At 36.4% G+C, this 22822-nt stretch overlaps 1 protein-coding gene across 2 annotated transcripts in view; it reads left to right on the top strand.

Moving 5' to 3' along the window:
• The first annotated feature begins 9709 nt into the window (after positions 1-9709).
• Positions 9710-22822, top strand: part of LOC125917260 (E3 ubiquitin-protein ligase NEDD4) — an 86123-nt gene continuing 73010 nt past the window's right edge. The window contains exon 1 of one of the 2 annotated variants that reach the window (XM_049623516.1): positions 9710-9911. Coding sequence is in view for 1 of the 2 variants with exons in the window: in XM_049623517.1 (XP_049479474.1) it covers positions 16127-17686 (1560 nt within the window). In the remaining variant the exon portion in view is untranslated. Of the gene's footprint in view, positions 9912-12780; positions 17687-22822 lie in introns of those variants that run through there. The other variant, XM_049623517.1, reaches the window with a different exon arrangement.

Below are 22822 nucleotides of genomic sequence, written 5' to 3'. Positions count from 1 at the left end.
AATGTTTATATGTTCATGCATGTGTTCTGTAGGAAAATATAGATCTCGAAATGTGGGAACACAGGTTCTTTCTGTTGTGCATACTCCGCCACCCCTGGGTGAACTCTGTGTTTGTTTGAGTCTGAGGAGCCCTTTTATGAGCATGTTACTTGTTTGTCAAAGTTGCCTTTCAAAGTAGTACAATTTTCCTTTTATCTATCTGCCTAGTAGAGACTCTGGTTCTGGAAATTCTGACAAATGAAGCAATTATAAATATTTTCTGTATCATTATTTATATTTATATATAATATGTATTATATATATTTTAAAGTTTACATATTTTGAGAGACAGTGTGTAAGCGAATGGGCTAGGGCCAGGGAAAGAGGGAGAGAGAATCTAAAGCAGGCTCCACATTGTCAGTGCAAAGCCTGATGCGGGGCTCAAACCCATGAACCCTGAGCTGAAGTCAGATGCTTAACCAACTGAGCCACCCAGGCGCCCCTGTATTATATATATATATTGAGAGAAATAACAATCAGCTGTAATTTAATCACCATAAAACCACCACTGTGCGATCTTCCTGTATTGTTTCCTATGTATCTTTATGCATATATTTATACTCCTCACCTCTACATACACACAAAAAATTGGTGTGATAGTTTTCTATATTTGTTTCCAGGCACTTTGCTGATGCTTGCTAATGAGATGACCACAGTCCCTACCCTCAACAAAGCTCACTGTCTACTGTGGACTCCTATGAACATCCTTCTCAAAATAATTGCCAGTGTACTGAGCATTATGAAAGGGAAAACACCAGAAGCTAGGGAGTGAACACCAGGGAGATATTAGGGAATTTAGGGAATGATGTCAGGAATGTCAGGGAGATATTAGGGAAGTCTCCTCTCTGCAGAAGTGTACCATTTAGGATGCTTTAGGGGGTTAAGTAACATACTTGAAGTAACAACTAATATTGGCTTAAACAATATGCACATTTATTATCACTAATAATAAGGATCATACATAGAGGAATGGGGTTACTGCAGCATTTGGACAGTCATGTGTGACCCAGCCTCTCTGAGATTCTCTTAGCTTTCTGTCCAGGCTACAAGATGCTTGCAGCAGCTCCAGACATCATAGCCTCACACGATCATGTCTGTAGATAGAAAATGGAGAGAGTTTTCCAACATGTGTCTCTTAAAAAAGTGAAGTACCCTTTTCAAAAAAGCTCCCCCCGGAACTTTGATTCTCATCTCATGGGCTACAATTGTCTCATATATGTATTTCTAACCCAGTCTTTGATAAGGAGAATGGAATTACCACGACGCTTAGAAGAATTAGGATGCAGGCCCTGGGGATGGGGAGTGACCATCTATCCCTGACACACATTGTCATCCACTATTTGAATAAAATCAGAATCCTGTTAGCTAGGAAGAAATGGAGGACACCCTAAAGTACTAAGTAAATTATGGTATAGCCACATAATAAAACCCTCATCAGATACTTAAAAAGAAACAGATGTATATGTATTAATAAGGCATTGTTTCAAAATATGCTAAATGAAGGAGCTAAGGCACAGAACACTGTGTGCATGATACACCTATTTGTGTTAAAACAGAAACAAAAAATTGCTTTCTCATATGTTGGTATTTGCATAAAATACTTCTGGAAAGACCTAAGAAAGTGCTGTGTTTTCTCTGAGAGTAGGACAAGGATAAGAGAGTGATTTATTGTTCACTATGTATCTTTTTTAGTGTTTAGATGCCCTCCCATAGCTATGTATCTATAGTTTATTTTTATATTTGTTGATGAAAATTGCTATATAGAGAAAGTAGAGAGACATAAAACACATAAATAAAAATGCCAAGATACTTTCTATTTATATAATGCTGTATGCTTATGAAAAATATCTAATTCATTTAACAGTGTTCTTTTAAAACATTTTTTTAGTTTATTTATTTGTTTTGAGAGAGAGAGAGAGCCAGAGTCAGTGGGGGAGGGGCAGAGAGGGAATCCCAAGCAGGCTCCACACTGCCACCACAAAGCCTGATGTGGGGCTCAAACCCACAAACCTTGAGATCATGACCTGAGCTGAAATCAAGAGACGGATGCTTAACCGACTGAGCCAGCCAGGCACCCCTACACAGTTTTATTTTAAGATGTACTAATATCATATGTCCACACAAAAACTTGCACATGAATGTTCATCACATCATTAATCATTATAGTCAAAAAGTCGAAACAGCTCAAATGTCCATCAACAGATGAATGGATACACAAAATGGGGTATATGCATGCAATAGGATATTTTGCAGCTGTAAAAAGAAATGAGGTACTGATAACATGCTACGAAACGGGTGGACCTCGAAAAAGCAGCAAGAAACCAATTAAAAAATATCACATATTATATGATTCCATTTATATGAACTGTCTAGAATAGGCAAATTTATAGAGACAGAAAATAGATTGGAGGTTGCCTGAGACTGGGGTGGTGGAGGGAAAGTTAGGGGTGACTGCTAAAGGGCATGAGGTTTACTTTTTGAGGTGATGAAAATGTTCTAAAATTGTGACAGTAGTTGTACACTATGAAAATACTAAAAACCATTAAATTGTACATTTTCAATGGGTCAATTGTATGGTATGTGAAATATATCTTAATAAAGCTACGTTTTAAAAATGTATGTGCATTGCTTTTTTCCTGCATCTACTTGTAGAATTTCCAGGAACATTACTTCAGGTTCTTTATGAACCCTGTAGAGTAAATTGACACTTATCAATATCTTTGTTGTTCTTTGAAAAAATTTGGCTACTCTTCTGCCAAATTTTTCTCTCTACTGTTTTATGTATTTATAGACCTACATGCTTATTCTTGATTTTCAAAAAATCTATCATCAGCATTTTAATTTTTGTCTCTCCTGCTTTTACCCTTCCCAAAATATGACGCTATAAACTATTTTTTGTGACCATAGCTTTACTCCTTTTTTTAATAATTAAAAACACGATCTCATCAAAGAATTCACACATAGCTTTAAAACGAGATCGTGGGGCGCCTGGGTGGCGCAGTCGGTTAAGCGTCCGACTTCAGCCAGGTCACGATCTCGCGGTCCGTGAGTTCGAGCCCCGTGTCAGGCTCTGGGCTGATGGCTCGGAGCCTGGAGCCTGTTTCCGATTCTGTGTCTCCCTCTCTCTGACCCTCCCCTGTTCATGCTCTGTCTCTCTCTGTCTCAAAAATAAATAAACGTTAAAAAAATTAAAAAAATAAATAAATAAATAAAATAAAATAAAATAAAATAAAATGAGATCGTATAAAGGGGCTATAATGGAAAGCGGTAGACTCTAGAGCCCCAACTTCCTTCACCCTATCCCTACTTCCCAGGAGGAACCACTTTTTAACTGTTGTTTGTTATTCTGGCCATTATTCCCATATTGCTGAATTGCCTGCACATCCATGTCCCAATCTGACCTCAAGCTATGACAGATGAATAAACAGCCAACTTATGTTTGGCTGATAGTTTGGCCCCTCTTGGGATTCTAGGTTGAAAATAATTTTTCCTTAGAAACTTGAGGGCTTGGCTTCATGATAACATCGTTGAGCACCGTGTTGCTGTTGAAAAGTCTGATTCTAGTTCCTTTGGTGGTGGTTCTTTTTCTGTGAAACATTTGACAATTATCTTTATCCAGTGTTTTAAAATTTCACAGTGATATGCCTTGTATGTACAGCTTTAAAAATCCATTATTGTGCTGGGCCTTTGGTAAGCATTTCAATTTAAAGACTCCTGTTTCCCTTCAGCTCTGAAAATGTTTATGTAAAGAATTTCTTTAATAGTTTTCTTCTCTCTGTATTATTATTTTGGGTATTCCAACTGGTTTGTTGTAGAGTCACCTGGACTAATTCTTTCTCAACCAGAATTCCTCATGTGAACCAAAGAACACAGGAAATGGTTTGAGTGTTTTCTCATACCTTTCAAGGATGGTCTTATCCAGTACCTTGCTAGTTATATAGGAGAGAAATTAATAGATAACATACAGTGAATGTCTTAGGAAACAGGTCTGCAAACTTTTTTTTTAAGAGACATATAGTAAATAAATATTTTAGGTTTATGGGCCTAGAGGCAAAAATTGAGAGTATTATGAAGCTACTTATATATCCATTTAAAATATAACCATTTTAAATATTTTAAAAATTCTTATCTCATAGGCTATTTAAAAAACAAAAAGAAGCAGGTGGCTGGCTGGACTTGACCCACACATACTTTTCTCAGTTTCTACTTTAGGGTGTTAGAATGTAATTATTTCATTGAAAGAGGATTCAAATAATCCACTTTTTTATTTTCTCTCATACTTTCCTTAACTTAGCTTTTTGTTCTACATTTTGAGAGATTTTTTCAAATGTACCTTAGGTTGCTTATATTTGAATTCAACAGTCATTTTTAGAGCATATTGTTTTTTTATTTTGGCGGGGGGGGGGAGAGCAGGGGAGGGACAGGGATAAGGGAGGGGAGAGAGAATCCTAAGCAGGCTCTGCACTGTCATTGGGGCTGGATCCCACAACTTGAGAGATCATGACCTGAGCCAAAATCAAGAATTGGACACCCAACCGACTGAACCACCCAGGTGCCCCTCAACAGTCATTTTTACTTCCAACACCTCTTTGTTCTCTAGTTGTTCCCTTTTTCTAGTATCCTATTTTTGCTTTATGGATGCAAAACTTTCCCAAACATTTCTACTTACATTTTTTTAAGTGTTTTCTTTTTATTTCCTAAATCGTTTCTTTTTCCTTCAGGGACAGTTTTTCTGTGTATACATCTGTGATCTCTGATAACCTAATCATACTTAACAGTGATAGAATAGAAAAAATCACCTACTGCTTCTGTACATAAAAGGCATAAACACTCAACAATTATGTTACATTTTTAGTTCCCATGTAAGTTTTGTATATTAAAACTGGTGGTTGCATTTTTGCAAAACCTATAACTGAAATCAGGCACAAAGAGAAAATGTGTGATAAGTGTGTGTGTGTCTGTGTGTATACCATCCAGAGGGTAAAGTACTATTCAAACATGGTCTCACTGGGGCAGTTGCCCTCTTGCTTCAACCTTCTGCATTGTTTTGAGTTTTCAGCTTCTTCTGCTCTGTTTACTGCTATATCTAGATCTATCAACAGGGTGTAGAAGTGTCTGGAGAGGCTCATTGGGTTCAGATCATGAGGGATCATTCCATGCTCAGTCATTTGGATTTCATCCTTTAGGCTATTGGGAACACCTTTTGAGTAGGGCAGTAAAAATAGCTTAACCAGTCTTTCAGGTAGGTCATTCCAGTTATATAGGAAAGAGAAATTAAAAAGATAAGATAGTAAGATTAGAGAATTCTGTTAGGTAGCAATTAATTAAATGCCAAACCAGGACAGCAGAGGTCTGATTAGATCAGACCTGATACCTATTTTTTTAGCAATATTCCTCAAACATCTACATTATCCACCTTTACTTTGATAGACACTGAGACTTTTGATTTTTCTTCCTCAAAATGTTTTTCATGGCCTTTCTCCCTTCCTACTCTCACTGGGACTGTCTCAGGCAAAGCTTTCATATACACTTCATGCTTGAGTCATAGGAGCAACAGTCCCCACAGGGTTTCTCTTCAGCCCAATTTATTTTGTATATCACTGACAAAATAATATTTATGTATGACCTACATCATGTCATTTTTCTTTTAAAAGCTTCATTTTCTTTCCTACCAATTATGTCCTAACTCCTTTTTGTGTATTTCGGTGCCCTCAGCCTGGCTCTAACCTAAATAATCAAAATTTTTTAACACTTTCTTTTAAGTTTATTTATTTTTTAAGAGAGAGAGAGAGAGAGAGAACATGAATAGGGGAGGGTCAGAGAGAGAGGGAGAGAGAGAGAATCTCAAGCAGGCTCTGCACTGCCAACGCAGAGCCCAACATAGGGCTCAACCACATGAACCATGAGATCATGATCTGAGCTGAAACCAAGAGTTATACGCTTAACAGGTGCCTGTCATGGCAGGCACCACTGCCATTTTATAATACAAAAATGTTCTTATCAGTTTGATTTCCTTAGAGCATGCTCATTCTGCCTCCATGTCTTTCTTAATGTGATCTCCTTGCTGTGAATGTTCTCTATATTTTCTTATGCAAATTCTTCCCAACATTGAAATTTCAGCTCAAGTTTCATCTTCTCCCCAAATTCCTCTACATCTTCTTAGAAAAGATTATTGTCTTACACTACTTTCCTATTCCCATGGTGTCTCACCCTTGATTGGGGTTCCCATCCCCGTAGTTGCTCCATGGTCACAGTGTGATTATAAGAGAGTCAGCTGTCCTAACCAAGACAGGAAGAGAAATGTAAAGGGCAAAAGGGACATCTCTCCTAGCTGAGTCAGCCCTATTTAAAGAACTCTCCCAGAAGCCCCATCAAATGACTGCCAGTAGGTTGGCCTCTTTGTCCCTGGGTGTTTATAGAGAAAACAATACATAAAGTACAATGGAGCATTTGATATTTTGATCTAGGTGATGATGACACAGTATCTGTAGATCAAAAGTCATCAAGCTGTGGCCAACAGACACAGGAAAAGATGCTCAACATCACTAATCATCAGGAAAATACCAATCAAAACCACAATGAGATATCATCTCACACCTATCAGAATGACTAAAATCAACAACACAAGACACAAGTGTTGATGAGGATGTGGAGAAAAAGGAACCCTCGTACACTGTTGGTGGGAGTGCACACTGGTGCAGCCTCTGGAGAAAACAGTATGGAGTTTCCTCAAAGTAAAAATAGAATTACCATATGACCCAGTAATTTCACTACTGGGTATTTACCCAAAGAATATGAAAGACATTAGTTCTAAAAGATATATGAACCCTTGTGATTACTGCAGCATATATACAGTAGCCAAAACATGGAAGCAACCCAAGTGTCCATCAATAGAGGAATGGATAAAGAAGATGTGGGGTGTGTGTGTGTGTGTGTGTGTGTGTGTGTGTGTGTGTGTAATGGAATATTACTCAGCCATAAAAAAGAATGAAACCTTGCCATTTGCAACAACATGGAGGGAGCCAGACAGTATAATGCAAAGTGAAATAAATGGGTCAGAGAAAGACAAATACCATATGATTTCACTCATAGGTGGAATTTAAGAAACAAAACAAATGAACAAAGAAAAAAAAAGAAAACAGAAAAAGACTGTTTTAAGACTTTTAAGACTGTTAAAGAATAGAGAACAAACTGAGGGTTGATAGAGGGAGGTGGGTGGTTGATGGGCTAGATGGGTGATTGGTCCTAGGAACGCACTTGTGATGAGCACTGGGTATTGTATGTAAGTGATTAATCACTGAATTCTACTCCTGAAACTAATATTGCACTGCATGTTAACTAAAATTTAAATTAAAATTTAAAAAAATTAAAAAATAAGATATTAGTTGAAAAAATAAAAACAGACTCTGAAATATAGAGAACAAACTTATGGTTACCAGAGGGAGGGTGGGTGAGAGGATGGGTGAAAGAGGTGAAAGGGATTTAAAGTACCCTTATAGATGAGCAGTGAGTAATGTATAGAATTGTCAAATCACTATATTTTACATCTGAAACTAATATAACACTGTATGTTAACTATACTGAAATTAAAATTAAACAATTTTTTTCAATGGGCCAAATATCAAGAAAAGTACTAAGAAAAATAGAAACATAATTGAAAAAAAATTGGTAAGAATGAAGAGAATCCAAGTAAATTAACTGAATAAATGTGTATCCAACTTTGCTGTCTAATATCAAAAAATGCAACTTTTGTTAACTTGCCATTGGAGTACTTTACGTATCTTGCTCTAAATGAGGCCACTATGAAAATTTCAAAAATAAAGACCACATTTACTTTTAATAATTCCTTCTTTTCACTAGTATGTATTTTGTATATTTTAATGGTATTTAAAAATTATTTATGTATTTATTTTGAGAGAGACAGTGACAGAGAATAGGGGAGGGGCAGAGAGAGAATCCCAGGCAGGCTCCATGCTCAGCTTAGAGCCCGACTCAGGGCTTGACCCCATGACCCTGAGAGCATGTCCGGAGCCAAAATCAAGAGTTGGACACTCAACTGACACAGCTACCCAGGCACCCCTTAATGGCATTTTTTATATATGCTTATTGCAGTTGTATCTTCATTGTAAACACTAAATGATATGGATTGAACCTGTAGTCCTACCTAATGCTTTCTCCTATGAAATATATATATTTTTAATGTTAATACAATTACTTGTTTTTACTTTTTGGATCATTTACCTCAAAATTTTCTTTTTTTTTTTAACTTTGAGAGGCTGTATAACTTAGTAATTAAGAGCATATAGTTTGAAATTAGTCTGCCTAGATTAAAATAAGAATTCTACCTCTTGGGGCGCCTGGGTGGCTCAGTTGGTTAAGCGTCCGACTTCAGCTCAGGTCACGATCTCACGGTCCCGGAGTTCGAGCCCCGCGTCGGGCTCTGGGCTGATGGCCCAGAGCCTGGAGCCTGCTTCCAATTCTGTGTCTCCCTCTCTCTCTGCCCCTCCCCCGTTCATGCTCTGTCTCTCTCTGTCTCAAAAATAAATAAACGTTAAAAAAAAAAATTAAAAAAAAAAAGAATTCTACCTCGTGATAATTCTTAGAAAAAGAAGTCATAAGACTGTGTATTTAAGGTTAGTAAATTTTATACTTTACTGAATGTATCCTATACTTCAGTTTTAAAAAATTAATGCCTCTCTCCCCCAAGAGTGGTACAATGTGGTGACCCTGAGTATGCTGCTGCAGGTAAAATTAAGATTATGTTCTCAGAAGGACATAAGGGAGACTGGACATTGGCTTAGGTATCTAAATATATTTTTCACACTTATTGGACCTTTTGCTGAAGACTGTCAATATTTTTAACATGTAAACCAAAGTTTTAAAATATCACAGTGTTTAATGTAATGTATTTATTCTCATAGGGAAAAAATCAACTTAAATGTGAGAATTTTTTGTATGTCATCTTAATCTCTGGTATAAAAATTATTAAAGATTTTCTTCATATTTGACATTTAGTAGATATTAACTCGATGTCGAAATATCTCAGCAAACATGAAAGCATCAGCTTTGAAAAATAAAATACTGCACATTAATTTTTATTTATAAGTGAAAACTAAGTGTTTACTTTTTGACTGCTTGTGTCTATGTAGTAGAAGCAACAAATGGTTCTATAAAGTCATTACTAAAAAGGATTCAGAAAACTAGTTTCCATAAAGTCAGTATCCACTTTGGGTAGTTCTACCTTGATAAATGAGAAGTCAGTAAATAAAATTTATAATAAGTTAAAACATAACCCATATATAAATATATATATGTATATATATTTAAGTTTATTTATTTTGAGAGAAAGAGAGAGAGTGTGCACACAGGGGAGGGGCAGAGAGAGAGGGGGAGAGAGAGAGAATCCCAAACAGGCTCTGCGCTGGCAGTGAGTTCAAGAGCAATGAGATCATGCCCTGAGCCTAAACCAAGAGTCGGTCGCTCAACCAACTGAGCTACCCAGGCACCCCTATAACCTATTTTTTTAAGTACTTGCAAATATCTAAATAATTTTTTTGACATTTTATTTTCCTTTCTTTCATTCTATTTTAGAAAAAATGTAAAAATAAGCACTCAAATCCACTTCATTGTTACGGTAAGGCTGTTAGAAAATGGGTGACATAGGATTGGTTTGCTTTTGTATTAAGTGTCTCGTATAATTTAAAATACACCTAAATGGAATTAGGAAATGGCAACATTTTCAAGAATTTATCTCAGAGTCGGTAAGTTGATTGATGTTCACTTGTTTTTAAAGAAAGGTTGTGTTTTTCTTAACTTAGGTCCATCCTCAGCAGCACCGGCTTCTATTTGAAGTATTTGATGAAAATCGATTGGTAAGTTATGTTGCACTAGTGTGATGCGAAGCCAGGGTATATCTCAGTAGAGCAGAGGTAATACGCTGGGAATCTGTGATGTGAGAGATGACTTGGGGTGGTTATGGAGGCTCTGGGCAAAAAGGAGAGGTGGATACTTTTTTTTTTTCCTTCTTGGTGCTACTTTCTACCCTTCCATTCTCCTCCCAGGCACATCTCTTGATTGACAGTTCTCACCAGATTACAGTCTTACTCAAGACCTGTTGTGGCAGGTGATGGGATAGCAGGAAAGCTGGCCACATTGTCTTGCCTTCCCTCACCCTCATCCAGCATGGCCTGATGGGTATGCACAGGCTCAGGGAAACTTCTCCCTGAGCGGCTGCACCCGTGCTTCCTCCTTACAGTGGATTTCTTCTGTTACTTGTATGTACTTACGTGTCTCATGCCTTCTCCTCTTCCCACTCTTCTGCAAAGGAAGACTGTCCTCTTTACACTGATAAAACCTCTAAAGGACTGCGAGCTCTTACAGAGGCAAAGAAAAAAAGGGCAAAGTTAAAGCTGATTTTATGTTTGTGAAATGATAGTTCTGATTCCTCATCTCCTAAAGACTATCTTGAAGTCCTATCCTTTTCCTAATTTTGTCTCTTAGGAATACTATTTTACATCTTCTCCCTCGCATCTTTTCAAAATTTTTTTAAATTAAAAAAAATTTTTTTAATGTACATTTATTTTTAAGAGAGAGAGAGCATGCAAGGGAGGGACAGAGAGAGGGAGACAGAGGATCTGAAGCAGGCTCCACCCTGACAGCAGAGAACCCAGTGTGAGGCTCGAACTTACAAACTATGAGATCATGTTTTGAGCCAAAGTTGGATGGATGCTTAACTCACTGAGCCACCCAGGCATCCCCAAATCTTCTTCTTAGCATCTTACATATATATTTTAAACCTGTAAAATTTGAACATAAAAAAAGAACAGTGTTATGTAAGGCATATCAGTTATTAAACAGAGGCACCAAAAAAGAAACATTCACTTCTTAGCTAACTAAGAAACTGGATTTTTAAAATTTGTTTTTAGTGTTGGACTACATGACATGTTTTTTTTCCCTCAAGAAATGATAACTATACTACTAATGGAAGATACTGAAATTAAAATATATTAATTAGCCTCATAATAAGCAAAAGGGTGTTTTTATTGCCAAAGGAGACTGATCACTAACTGCAATCTAACTCTTTAAGGCTGAGTGATATGACAGATGTTGAAGATTTGCTTATCAGATATGGTCATATGCAGAAATGTTTGTTTTCTGCTTGTATTTTTGCATTTTCTGTAGAATAGAGATTTTTTTCCTTCTGTCTCTACAGATTTGTTTTCCTTCTAGATGGGACCAGGTAGAATTTACTATTTGTGTTTTTTAAATCATAAAATAAACATATAGAAAAGTGTATGTAATATAAATCTTTTTTTTTAATAATATGACAAATACCTATGCACTTACGACTCAACTTAAGAACTAGAACATTACCAAACTCTACAGCCCTCACTTCCCCTCCCCAATCACATCTCCTTTTCTTCCCTCGCACTTAGTAGACACTGTCCTGAATATTGTGCTTATCATTTCTTTGCCTTAAAAAATTGTTCGTCATGTACATATGTATCCCCTGAGTATAGTTTCCTTTTGCATATTTTTGAATTTATTAAAGTAGTATCACTGTGAATACATCCCTCTGTGGTATGTTAACTAAGGTATGCCATTTAGGGTATCAACTCTGTTGGATACTCTGCTCTCAATTAGAAATACAGCTTTTCTCAAGAAGCTCGCTTTACTAGGAAAAGGGAGCAAGAAATCATTAGAACAGGGTGGTGTGTGTCATTCTAATCCTCTGATTTGTTGTTAGTCCTAGCAGGTAATTGAAGTATTACTTATCACCTGAGATGTCATAGAAACTATAGCCATTGGTAGAGTAAGAGGCTTGATTGTATGGCAGTAAATGTCCTGTGCCTCTGTAAATGTCATTTGTGTTTATTCTCGTATAGCATTCACAACAAAATTAAGAACATATCCTTTTCCTAACAAATACTCTTTGGAAATGTACAACAAAGAGCAACGGATAAAATCTTAGGCAGATAATTTCTAGTCCTGTGGAAAATGTTTGTCATATAAGTGACACTTGTTTTGAAAAAGAGTACACTTGGGTGCCTAGGTGGCTCAGTCAGTTGAGTGTCTGACTTTGGCTCAGGTCACGATCTCATGGCTTGTGAGTTTGACCAAGCCTTGTGTCAGGCTCTGTGCTGACAGCTTGGAGCCTGGAGCCTGCTTCAGATTTGGTTTTAGGAATTGGGTCATGTGGTTGTGATTGGGTCATGTGGATTCTGGCAAGTCTGGAATCTGTAGGACAGGGCTAACAGGTTGAATATTCAGGTAAGAGTTGATGTCACAGTCTTGATTCTGAAACCTGTAGGGCAGGCAAGCAAGCTGGAAACTTAGGCAGAGTGTCTATGTTGTAATCTTGAAGTCCAATTGCTTCTTCAGGAAACCTGGCTTTGCTTTTTAAGGCCGTTAGCTGATAGCATGAGGCCCATCACATTATGGAAGGTAATCTGCTTTAGTCAAAATTTACTGAATCAAATGTTTTTCTTTTTAATTTTTTAACATTCATTTATTTTGAGAGAGACAGAGACAGAGAGAGAGTGCCAGCAGGGGAGAGGCAAAAAGAGAGGGAGGCACAGAACCTGAAGCAGACTCCGGGCTCCGAGCTGTCAGCACAGAGCCGGAAGCTGGGCTCCAACTCACAAACTGCAAGATCATGACCTGAGCCGAAGTCGGTTGCTTAACTGACTGAGCCACCCAGGCGCCCCATGAATTAAATGTTAATCACATCTGAAACATACCTTCATAGCAACATCTAGCCTACTGTTTGACCAAACAGTTGGGCAAAAGAGCCCAGCCACATTGACACATACAATTGTTCATCACAGTGGACTCTGGCTTTCAAATTTCTAATCAATGATTAGTGTCATCCAGAGTCTATCCCTGACATTTAATCACATTATTTTCTGTGTAGATAATCAATAACCAAACATCTCAGAATGTGGGATCCTGAGCTTCAATCTAATCCTCAGATATTATCCATTTCATTCCAGAGTATGAAATTCTACAGGACTTGCTTAGATTCCTCCCCGATGAGGGTGTGACCGCTCTCCACCTCTTCTTTTGGAATTGATGCTCCTCTTTTGGAATCTGTTTGGCTAAGGGGCTACATTCTACCCCAGGCTCTCCACTGAACTGCTGTAATGGTGGTACAGATCCTGTGCAATCCCAGCCCAGAACCAGCAATGCAAATTCTTTAGCCTGTCTACAGTTTAAACTCAGACTGGCAGGCTGGAAAGTGCATATCATTCTCTTGCCTTACTTTTCCTTGTCTTAAGCCCCCTCTTTCAAAATTTTCAATCATCATTCCTTCCGATCCAGCTGTGGTGCTTTTCAATATTTCTTTAATATTCAATATTTAATTTAATTTTCTTCAATATTCAGTATTTCCAGTAATAGCTGAATCAACTTTTATTTATTTTTTAACGTATACTTATTTTTGAGGGAGTGGGGAGGGAGGGGCAGAGAGAAGGAGACAGAGGATCCAAAGCAGGCTCCGCACTGTGAGCGCAGAGCCTGTTGCAGGGCTAGAACTCACGACAGTGAGATCATGACCTGAGCCTAAATCAAGAATCGGACGCTTAACCGACTGAGGCATCCAGACACCCCTGGGTCAACTTTTAAAAAAAATTCCTGAAAGAAAGCATTAGGCACTCAGAGTAAGTGTGACCATCCATCCATTTAATCTCCTCTCTGGTGTTACTTAGTGTTTACTTGGCGCTGAGCATGAGCCCAGAAATGTCCCAAGAAATGTGTGGCTACCGTCCTCATGGTCTGGAAGCTTGATACCTAGTTAGGGGACATGAAACTGATGCTTCTGGAGAAGCTTACCAAAGAGAAAACATTTATCTAGCCAAATACCTGAGGTTCATTATTTTATATCAACAACCGGAGGAGTTTAACTAGAAGTTTTAGGCCACAGGTATGAGCAGTTAGATCCTATTAATTAGCCTATTAGAAGTGTTTGTTCTTTAAGCTATGAGACCCCTAACTTAATTCAAGAAGAAAAGCTGAAGTCATTTGAAGGCAAAGTGAAAAGATTAGGACTGTTCCTTCTATAAGGAAAGAGGATTATAGGGAATATTTCCTGAAGTCTGTAAAATCGTAAAGGAGGTAGATTATATAAAACCAAAATAATATAATAATTTCATTGCTAAGTTTGCAATTATTGTACACATTCCAAAACATAGTGCTGTATCATTCTAGACAGAAATATAATTTCACAAATTCCATATTTCTATTTTATCATATCTTAATTGATTAAAAATACTGTTTAGAAGACTGTGATTGAGAACAGATCTATCTTAAGGCATTTTCTTTTTTAAACAAAGTGCAAGTATATGTTTTACATATTTGCTTTTACTTTGGAAAAAATCTTACTTAGAAAAATACAACTTGGGTGTAGTACCATGTGGTGTAAACAACTGAACTATTTTACTTTTTACTCCTATGAATGAGCCAGTATATATTTATTACTGGAGTTCCAGCTATAAAATTCAGGTAAGGGGTTTAAATATACCCTAGAGTATTATTTAAAAATAACTTTGTTTCTTTCAAATAGAATACCAAACTTGGTCTATGACATTTGGGGGAGAAATTAAAATATTAAACTTTTATTACCTAGTAAACTGAAAATAAAGTAAAGGTTAAATAAATACAAAGCAGAAAAAATATATATACAAAATCGCAAGCTCTTGGAGAACAAACAGTCTACTGTTCTGTACTGTGGGAGCTCTATCAGCAGTAGTAACTAATTCCACCTCGAGGGCAATGCTAGTACTCAAAAATGTAAACAAGTATGGACTTTGTTTATACAAAGAAATATGCAGCTTGGTTTGTATTTCTCTCTAGATATCAAACAGCTACATGGATTGTTTCAACACACCAGTAGAGGCCAGCAAAGAGCTCTTAGAGTTTTCAGAACAGAATTGGCATTGAGATATGTTTATTTGATGTGTTAAATCCTTTTTAGACTTCTTTACTTACCACAACACTCTCTTAAGTGAATGAATTGCAGAGACAGTGGAATAAAATATCTTGTGTGCTCAAACTATATTGGGGTATAGTTTTTCTGTCTAATCTGCATATATTTTTAAAGGAATGTTTGCTTAGGCTATTTCTTGGCAGAGTTGTAATAGTCAAAATATAAATGGCATCATTTAAAGACTGTACTACTTGGCTGGAAAAGGCCTTAAAATTACAGGAGAAAATGCTTGGTGACAGCTTCTCTTAAACCTTTCTTTCTCAGACCTATGCTCAATTTTTCAATAGTATTACTAGGCTAATTCTGTATTGCTCTCCTTAAGCTTTCACTTTTTATAAGTAGGGTTTTGGAAGCTAAAATACTTATCTATTTGATTTAATGCTAGAGTTTTAATTCAGAACCTCAAAGTTTTAGTATTTCCAAATTTATACAACTGTTTGAATTTACTCATTAAAAAAAACTAACAGAATATATGCCTTTCTACATCAACTGACTTGATGAGATTCCCTACTCTGGCTACTATTTGGAAATTCAATCCTTGATTTGATACTCAATTACATGGGGTTTCATTCCTACCAACTTCCTGTAATTCTATCCTTATGGGTAAAAATATTAGTGGTCAAACTCTGCTGGAGAAAGTATAGGCACTGTGATTCACATAGTTAAATGTTCATTTAGTAGAGCTGGAGTGAAAAAATACTGTTTCAACTTGAAATGCTAGAAGATTGTTGTTCTTGTGTTACTCATTCATGCAAATTGGAGAAGGTATAATTGAAACAAGGTTGGCAGTGTTTGAGGCAGTGTGCTGCAGCTGAGCTCAGCTTAAAGGTCGCTGGAAATCAAGTGCTTTGTAAGTGAAGGCATTTTGACTACACGCGATTCAAAAATATTTGGAAACGTCAGTCTCGGGAATGGGTCGTCTTTTTCTTTCTATGATATCTGGTATCTAAGGTTTTACTTAGGATAAAGACTACTACTTAAGAGCTCTTTTAGGCACCACAAATGATTTTTTCCTTCGATGCAGTGCAGCTGCTTCTAGCCTGTCTCCCGACAGAGATCTTTGTTATGACTTTCAGCCCTTAACATGTTTGGAAATGAGAACAAATGGCACAAAGCTTACGATTGCACTTTGCAGCCAGAAGAAGCAATACTTATCCTTTGTCAGAGACCTCCGGAGATGATCTGGATAACAATGTTCACATGTGCTTCAAAAGACCAACACGGATTTCAACGTCTAACGTTGTTCAAATGAAGCTGACTCCTAGACAGACTGCACTAGCTCCGTTAATACAGGAAAACGTTAAGTCTCAGGAAAGATCATCTGTTCCTTCACCTGAAAACGTTAATAAAAAGAGCAGCTGTCTGCAGATTTCACTACAGCCAACAAGGTACAGTGGATGTCTTCAGTCTAGCAATGTCTTAGCTGATGGTGATGATGCTTCATTTATGTGTGTCTTGAAGGACAGTATTTACAACAATGCTGTGGCTGATAATGAACTGAATGCTGTGAATGATGGTAACCATGTAGGCAGTTCTGCCCTTCGCAGCAGTAGCCTTAGTAACTGTTCCACCAGCGAGAATGGGTCTTACAGCAGCAATGGTAGTGATTATGGATCATGCACAAGTATCACAAGTGGTGGTTCCTACACAAACAGTATCATCAGTGACAGCAGTGGTTATACTTTTCCACCAACTGATGATACTTTTCTTGGTGGAAATTTATCTTCCGACAGCACCTCCAACAGAAGTGTGCCATACAGGAATACTACTCCCTGTGAAATTTTTTCAAGAAGTCCAAGTACCGTTCCCTTTGTCCAGGATGACTTGGAGCACGGACTAGAAATTATGAAATTGCCAGTGAGCAGGAACTCGAAAATTCCACTAAAACGTTGTTCATCCTTAGTCATTTTTCCTAGGAGTCCTTCAAATACCCCACCAACTTCTCCAACAAGTACAGATATTCTTCCGAGCAAAGGATCCTATCAAACCTCACACCAGTTTATAATTTCTCCTAGTGAATTTGCCCACAGTGAAGATGGTCCTGGTGCTAAGGGATTTCTTTCAACAGCTGTCAATGGACTTCGGTTATCTAAAACAATCTGTACTCCTGGAGAAGTAAGAGACATACGACCACTTCACAGGAAGGGCTCATTACAAAAGAAAATTGTTACTGCAAATAACAGTCCGAATCAGACTATCTGTGAAAAGTCATCTGAAGGATATACTTGCGTTTCGGTGCATTTCACCCAACAAAAAGCACCTACGTTAGACTGTGAAACAACAAATGGTGATTGTAAACCAGAGATGTCAGAAATTAAGCTTAATTCTGATTCAGAGTGCAGTAAGCTTATGCATAGGACATCTGCACGTTTACCATCCTCCCAAAATGTAGATTACCAAATAAATATCAATGGACAGTTGGAAAGACCAAATTTACAGATCAACAAAAATCATGCTGTTTTACAAAGAAGTATTTCATTGGGAGGAACTTATCCAAATGTTTCCTGTTTATCCCGCCTTAAGCACAATTGTTCTACGGGGGGACCATCGCAATTACTCATAAAGTTTGCAGCTGGAAATGAAGATAAAGTTGATAATTTATCAAGAGACAGTAACAGAGATTTCACAAATAAACTATCTAATTCTTTAAAGCATTCTTGTCAGGTAAGTTTCCTGTGGTCTTGGTAAATGTTAATTTATTCTGGAAAAGCTTTATGGACTATTTGGTTAAAATTTATTATAACTTAGCAGTTTTATGTACTTCCCTGGTCCTTAGCTAGCAAGTGTTTTATAGTCCCAATCTTTGTATTTGTAAATCTGAAGAACCCCCAATAGTTTATAACTCTATTTGTTATTTTACCAGTGTTGAAAATGTGCATTAAAAAAAAAAAAAAAACTTTCCAAAGTGATTTAGGCCATGACACATTTCTGTTGCATAAAAACAAGCTTTAAATAATAATTTATTTTGTTAACATTTTTACCTTGGTGTATTTTTTTCCTCTAGTAACATGGCATTTTAATATCTAATTCCATATTTTATTCCCACTTTCAAAAATGTTCATCTAGTATTCTTCCCTCCTTAATCATTGTGAAACTAAGTAAAATATAGAATGCTTATTTAAAATCTTAAACAATAAAAAGCCTACATAAAAATGTGAAAATATTGTTGCAAATGAACACAGAGAAAATGTTTCTCTAAAATATATGTATTTATTAGAACATTGATAAAAACTCTTATGCTGCACGTTTAAAGCAGAGGAAAGATAAATGGCATTTGCATTTGTATATAGCCTTAACCACAGGAATTTTGTTTCCACCCAGATTTTCCTTTAGCTACCAGTTAAGACTGCCTTCTAAAATTTAACTCAGTCTTTCAACAATATTGAATTTTAAATTTTATATTTTTTGAATTTGGTTTCAATTGCTAGGCATTTCCCATACTTTTCTAGTTACTTTATTAATTTGTTATTTTGATAATTTTATTTATTATATTAGCAATTTAACTCTAATGAATCTTAACCAAAACAGTTCTTTGTATAATTGAGTCTTTCCAAAGTATTTGAACTTAAATAGATTTTCCAAAGTATTTGAACTTAAGTAGATTTTTAAAATTTTCTGTATTTGTAAAGTCTTGCCAGATTCCAGGAAATTAAAATTTTTTTCTGGCTAAACCAATTCTAGATGACACTACATAATAGTTTAGGGGGGAAAAAACCCTTATCTGTTTATCTGTGTTTATATAACACTCAATATCTACATTAAAAAAATTTTTTAAACATCTGGACAAAGAGGTTTAGGTAAATAAAATATCAAGTAGTTGATAGTTTTATCTCTTTTGAAATCTCATAAATAAAATAAAATGCCCAGATGTTAATATAAACAACTACTTTATTGAAGATGAATAAAGATTAGATTTCCAATTCTGACCTATGTTTTAGGATTATTTCATTTATGAAACTTTAAAAAAAAACAACTTTTAGGAGATTATAATCCATCAAACTGTTTTGCCCTCAAAAGAAAGCAATGAAGTGACACTATAAAGAAACATATTAATAACTTGCTAATTGAATTACATGTACCTTGTAAACTTATTATACATTTAATGAAATAATTAATCTGAAAGGAATAATTAACCTCAAAATATTTGTGAATAAATATATTTATAGAAATAGCCTTAAAATAGTTTATTTTTGCGGTAATGTTATAGTTTGTTATTAATGATGCTTTTGAAAAAGAGGTATTTTTAATGTTTTTTAATAAAGTGTGACTAAATGCCTTTTGCATAGCTAAAAATATACACTTCTATTAGTTTTATTTAATTTAGGTAAGCTAACTTAAATATTTTTTTTGTGACAGTCAAATGTCTAGCTTTGTGCAGATTCTATTTTTTGTTGGGATTATTGGATTATAAATAGTTCGTAAGTGTGCAGTTTGGTGGAGAGCTTTAAAGTGTTCCTCCATTTAATATTTATGAAACAACTCTTTATAAAAGTATTGGTAAGCAACCTAGTGACCATTAAATTCAACATATACTAGATCTAAATTGATCTAATTGATTGGTAAGGGTTGTTTTACGAGGAAAATGCTAGTGTTGTTTTTTCTAAACTTAGCAGTGGCAACAATAATGGGGTTTTAGAAATAATCCTGTGTTTATCAATAATTATATATTAATCTAATTATAGTGGTATATTGTAACTCATTTATAAATAAACAGCTCCCAAAATATTTCCCATGACTCCAGTTAGTCTGGGTTAGTATTCTGATATGCTGAGTCTGGATTCACATTTAACAAGTTGATATTAGAGTAGCATTTAGTAATGTCAGCTATCTGTACTGAGCAGCCATGAAATTAAATCACTGCTTTGGTCAGGGACCCTGGTTTCTAAAGCACTGACAGTCTACGGATTCTTTTCTTATGTGTTTAGCTACCAGTCTCTAGCAGCATAGTATCCAGTTTCTAGTTCTCTACAATAACAGCTCATTAATGGCTAATTTTTAAAATCTACTGAGAACTTTTTCCTGTATCTGCAACAGGGCTCTGTTCTGTGTTTACAATAGAATGAAAATGGGACTTTGTAGTCTGCATGATAATGTTTATTTTATTCATTTGCTATCAAAGAACATAACAATAACCAGCATGTGTTTATATATACTTTCTGAAATAATGACTTTTGATCTGAAAGTAGATATTTGATATTTTAACATGGTGTGTAATATTTTGTCAGCCCAGTCAAGAAGTAGTTTTTATCTAGTTACCAAAATTACTCTTCATATTTCTAAGCTCTATATAATGGTTTACTCATTATTATATTTTTTCCTACCTATTGTTTTCTAAACCTCCCATGTTATGTTGTAAGGATGCTCAGAGATTTTGTTACCCTATTATTTAAAATACCTTAGCATTTTGCCCAAGTTTGTACATGTCCTCATTCTTCACATACATGCATGTTTTTTATCCCATACTTTGGCTTTATGTTTTATTCTCTTTGTTATAAAATTTTTTCTTCATTTTCTGTTGCTTCATCCCAGGGAGGTAAATTGTTCAAGCCTAGTGTAATAGAACTTTAAAAAACTATGTCTTAATTATTTCAAAAGCCTTTAACACTAATCTCAAGATTAGACATTTAAACAATTTATTTAGTTGTTCTTACTAAAATAAGTGTTTTAAATATATATTTGTTTTAGAGTTCCATTTTTTTTCTCTGCCCTTATTAACTCCAGCAGAATATTTAGAAACATTTGGTTAAATTTATTTTGAACAACACTGAAACTTTCCTATAAAATCCAATATGGTTTATAAACATTGGCTAAAACCATGATGCAACATTGTGAGTGACCAGTCTTAGAAATTTGGTAAGAAATGTATGCTTGTGAATGTATAGGTCTTAGAACTGAGAAACTGTAATGTTAACTTCAGAGTTGTTTAGGGAGCTGAATTGTTTGCTTCTGAAACACTTTCTACTTCTCCATAGATATGATTTCTTTAATCCATTCACCTAGCACACATCTGAGTGCCTACTATTTGCCAGGCACTCACCCAAGCCCTGGGAATAAAAGATAATAAAATATAGTCTCTACTTGAGGGAACTCCCATGCTAGTAATAGAGACACACTGGTAAACAAACAAACAAGCAGAAATTCAGTCTAATATGTGATGTGCTAAAATAGAGGTGTGTATGAGAAAGTAAAAAAGGTGCAAGAGTTCTTGTCTGGAGGAGATGACCTGGTTGGTAGAGAAGGCTTCACAGAGGTGGTGACATTTGAGCTGAGTCTTGGTAGGTGAGTTGGAGTTCACCAGGCAGAGAAAGCAAAGATATTCTAGAGCAAGGATCACCAGTCTCAGAACTGTTGACATTTTGGGCTGTTTACTTTTTGTTGTGGGGGCACTGCCTTGTGCCTTAGGTGTTCAGCAGCATCTCTGGCCCCCACCCGCTAGATGCCAGTAGCACCCCTCTCCTCTAGTTGTAATAATCAAAAATGTCTCCGGATATTGCCAAGTGTCCACTAGGGGCAAAACTGACCTCTGTTGAGAATCATCGCTCTAAGCAGAAGCAGCTGCACTTACAAGGCTAGAGGCATGAAAGGGTCACACCGTAAATAGTTCAGTGTGAGTCAAGCACAGGGAGTCCAGGGATGTAGGAGGAGGTGATACACTAGAAGTGGGTTGGACTTTCATTGGGTGTAGTACCTCATGCTGAAGAGAAAACAGGGTGTCTCTTGCTAACTGACAATAGTTAGGCAAAGGAAATCTATCTGAGAGTGTATGATGTGCTCATTTTTATGTTTTTAGGTGATAAATTCTTACGACACCGTGGATTATAAATGAACCAAAGTTTCTTAATTTGGATGACTAGGTGAATGGTGATGTCATGAACTAAGATAGAGAATCCAGAAGAAAGACAGGTTGGGAGGGCCAAGAAGAAATCATGCATTACTAGGTTCATGTATTAAGAGGGTGGTATTAAGTGTGTTAAGTGCATATGTTAAGTGCTGCTGTCAAGTAGGGCTGTTGGAGATACAGTATCAGGATTCAGGAGAGAAGAGAGAGCTGGAAATGTAGCTTGGGGTTACCAGTTAGTTAAGGCCTTAGGTAAGGATGAACTAAAAAGCACAAAAGTGAGTTGGGAGTGGGTGGTAAATCAGAATTCTGGGGACCACCAGCTTTGGGAAGACAGTGGAAGAAGGAATAATCAGGAGACTAAGAAAAGAGCCACTGGAGGGACAGAAAGGCCAGGAGAGCAGGGAAGCCCAGAAGTCAAGGGAAAATTCAAGGAGGGCAGCATATAGCACCACAGAGCCTATGCATCCACTGATGTGGCAGTTAGGAGTTCCTTGGTGACTTTAGCAAGAGTGGGTTCAGGAGGATAGTGTGAAAGCCTGGTTGAAGAAAGAATGCAACAGGTAAGGAAGCAGAAAGACTTGTTCAATGTCATAAAAGAGGCATGAGTTAGTGTAGGCACAATATGTATTTAATGGCTGGTATAAAGAAGACATGGTATTGGGTGGATGTAAATGCACAAGACAAATTCTCTGTCCATGAGGATATTACAGCCTGTTCTCGGGGGGGGGGGGGGGGGGAAGGGCTTATATCTCTGTTCTTTTACCTTTGAACCACAGAATAAGTGAACATGAGCAGTGAAACCAGAAGTGGAGATTCAGTAATCTGAGATGAAAGAACACATTAGAAGAGAAAACTTAATGCTGCCTATGAATAGTCACAGCTCATTTTGAACAGTGTTATTCTTAACTTTCTCATCACTCTCTGTACCACCAAAAAGGAGACAAAACAAACACAGAGAT

This window comes from Panthera uncia, unplaced genomic scaffold, assembly GCF_023721935.1.
Source record: "Panthera uncia isolate 11264 unplaced genomic scaffold, Puncia_PCG_1.0 HiC_scaffold_163, whole genome shotgun sequence".
Taxonomy (NCBI): domain Eukaryota; kingdom Metazoa; phylum Chordata; class Mammalia; order Carnivora; family Felidae; genus Panthera; species Panthera uncia.
This window is presented reverse-complemented; position numbering and strand designations above follow the sequence as displayed.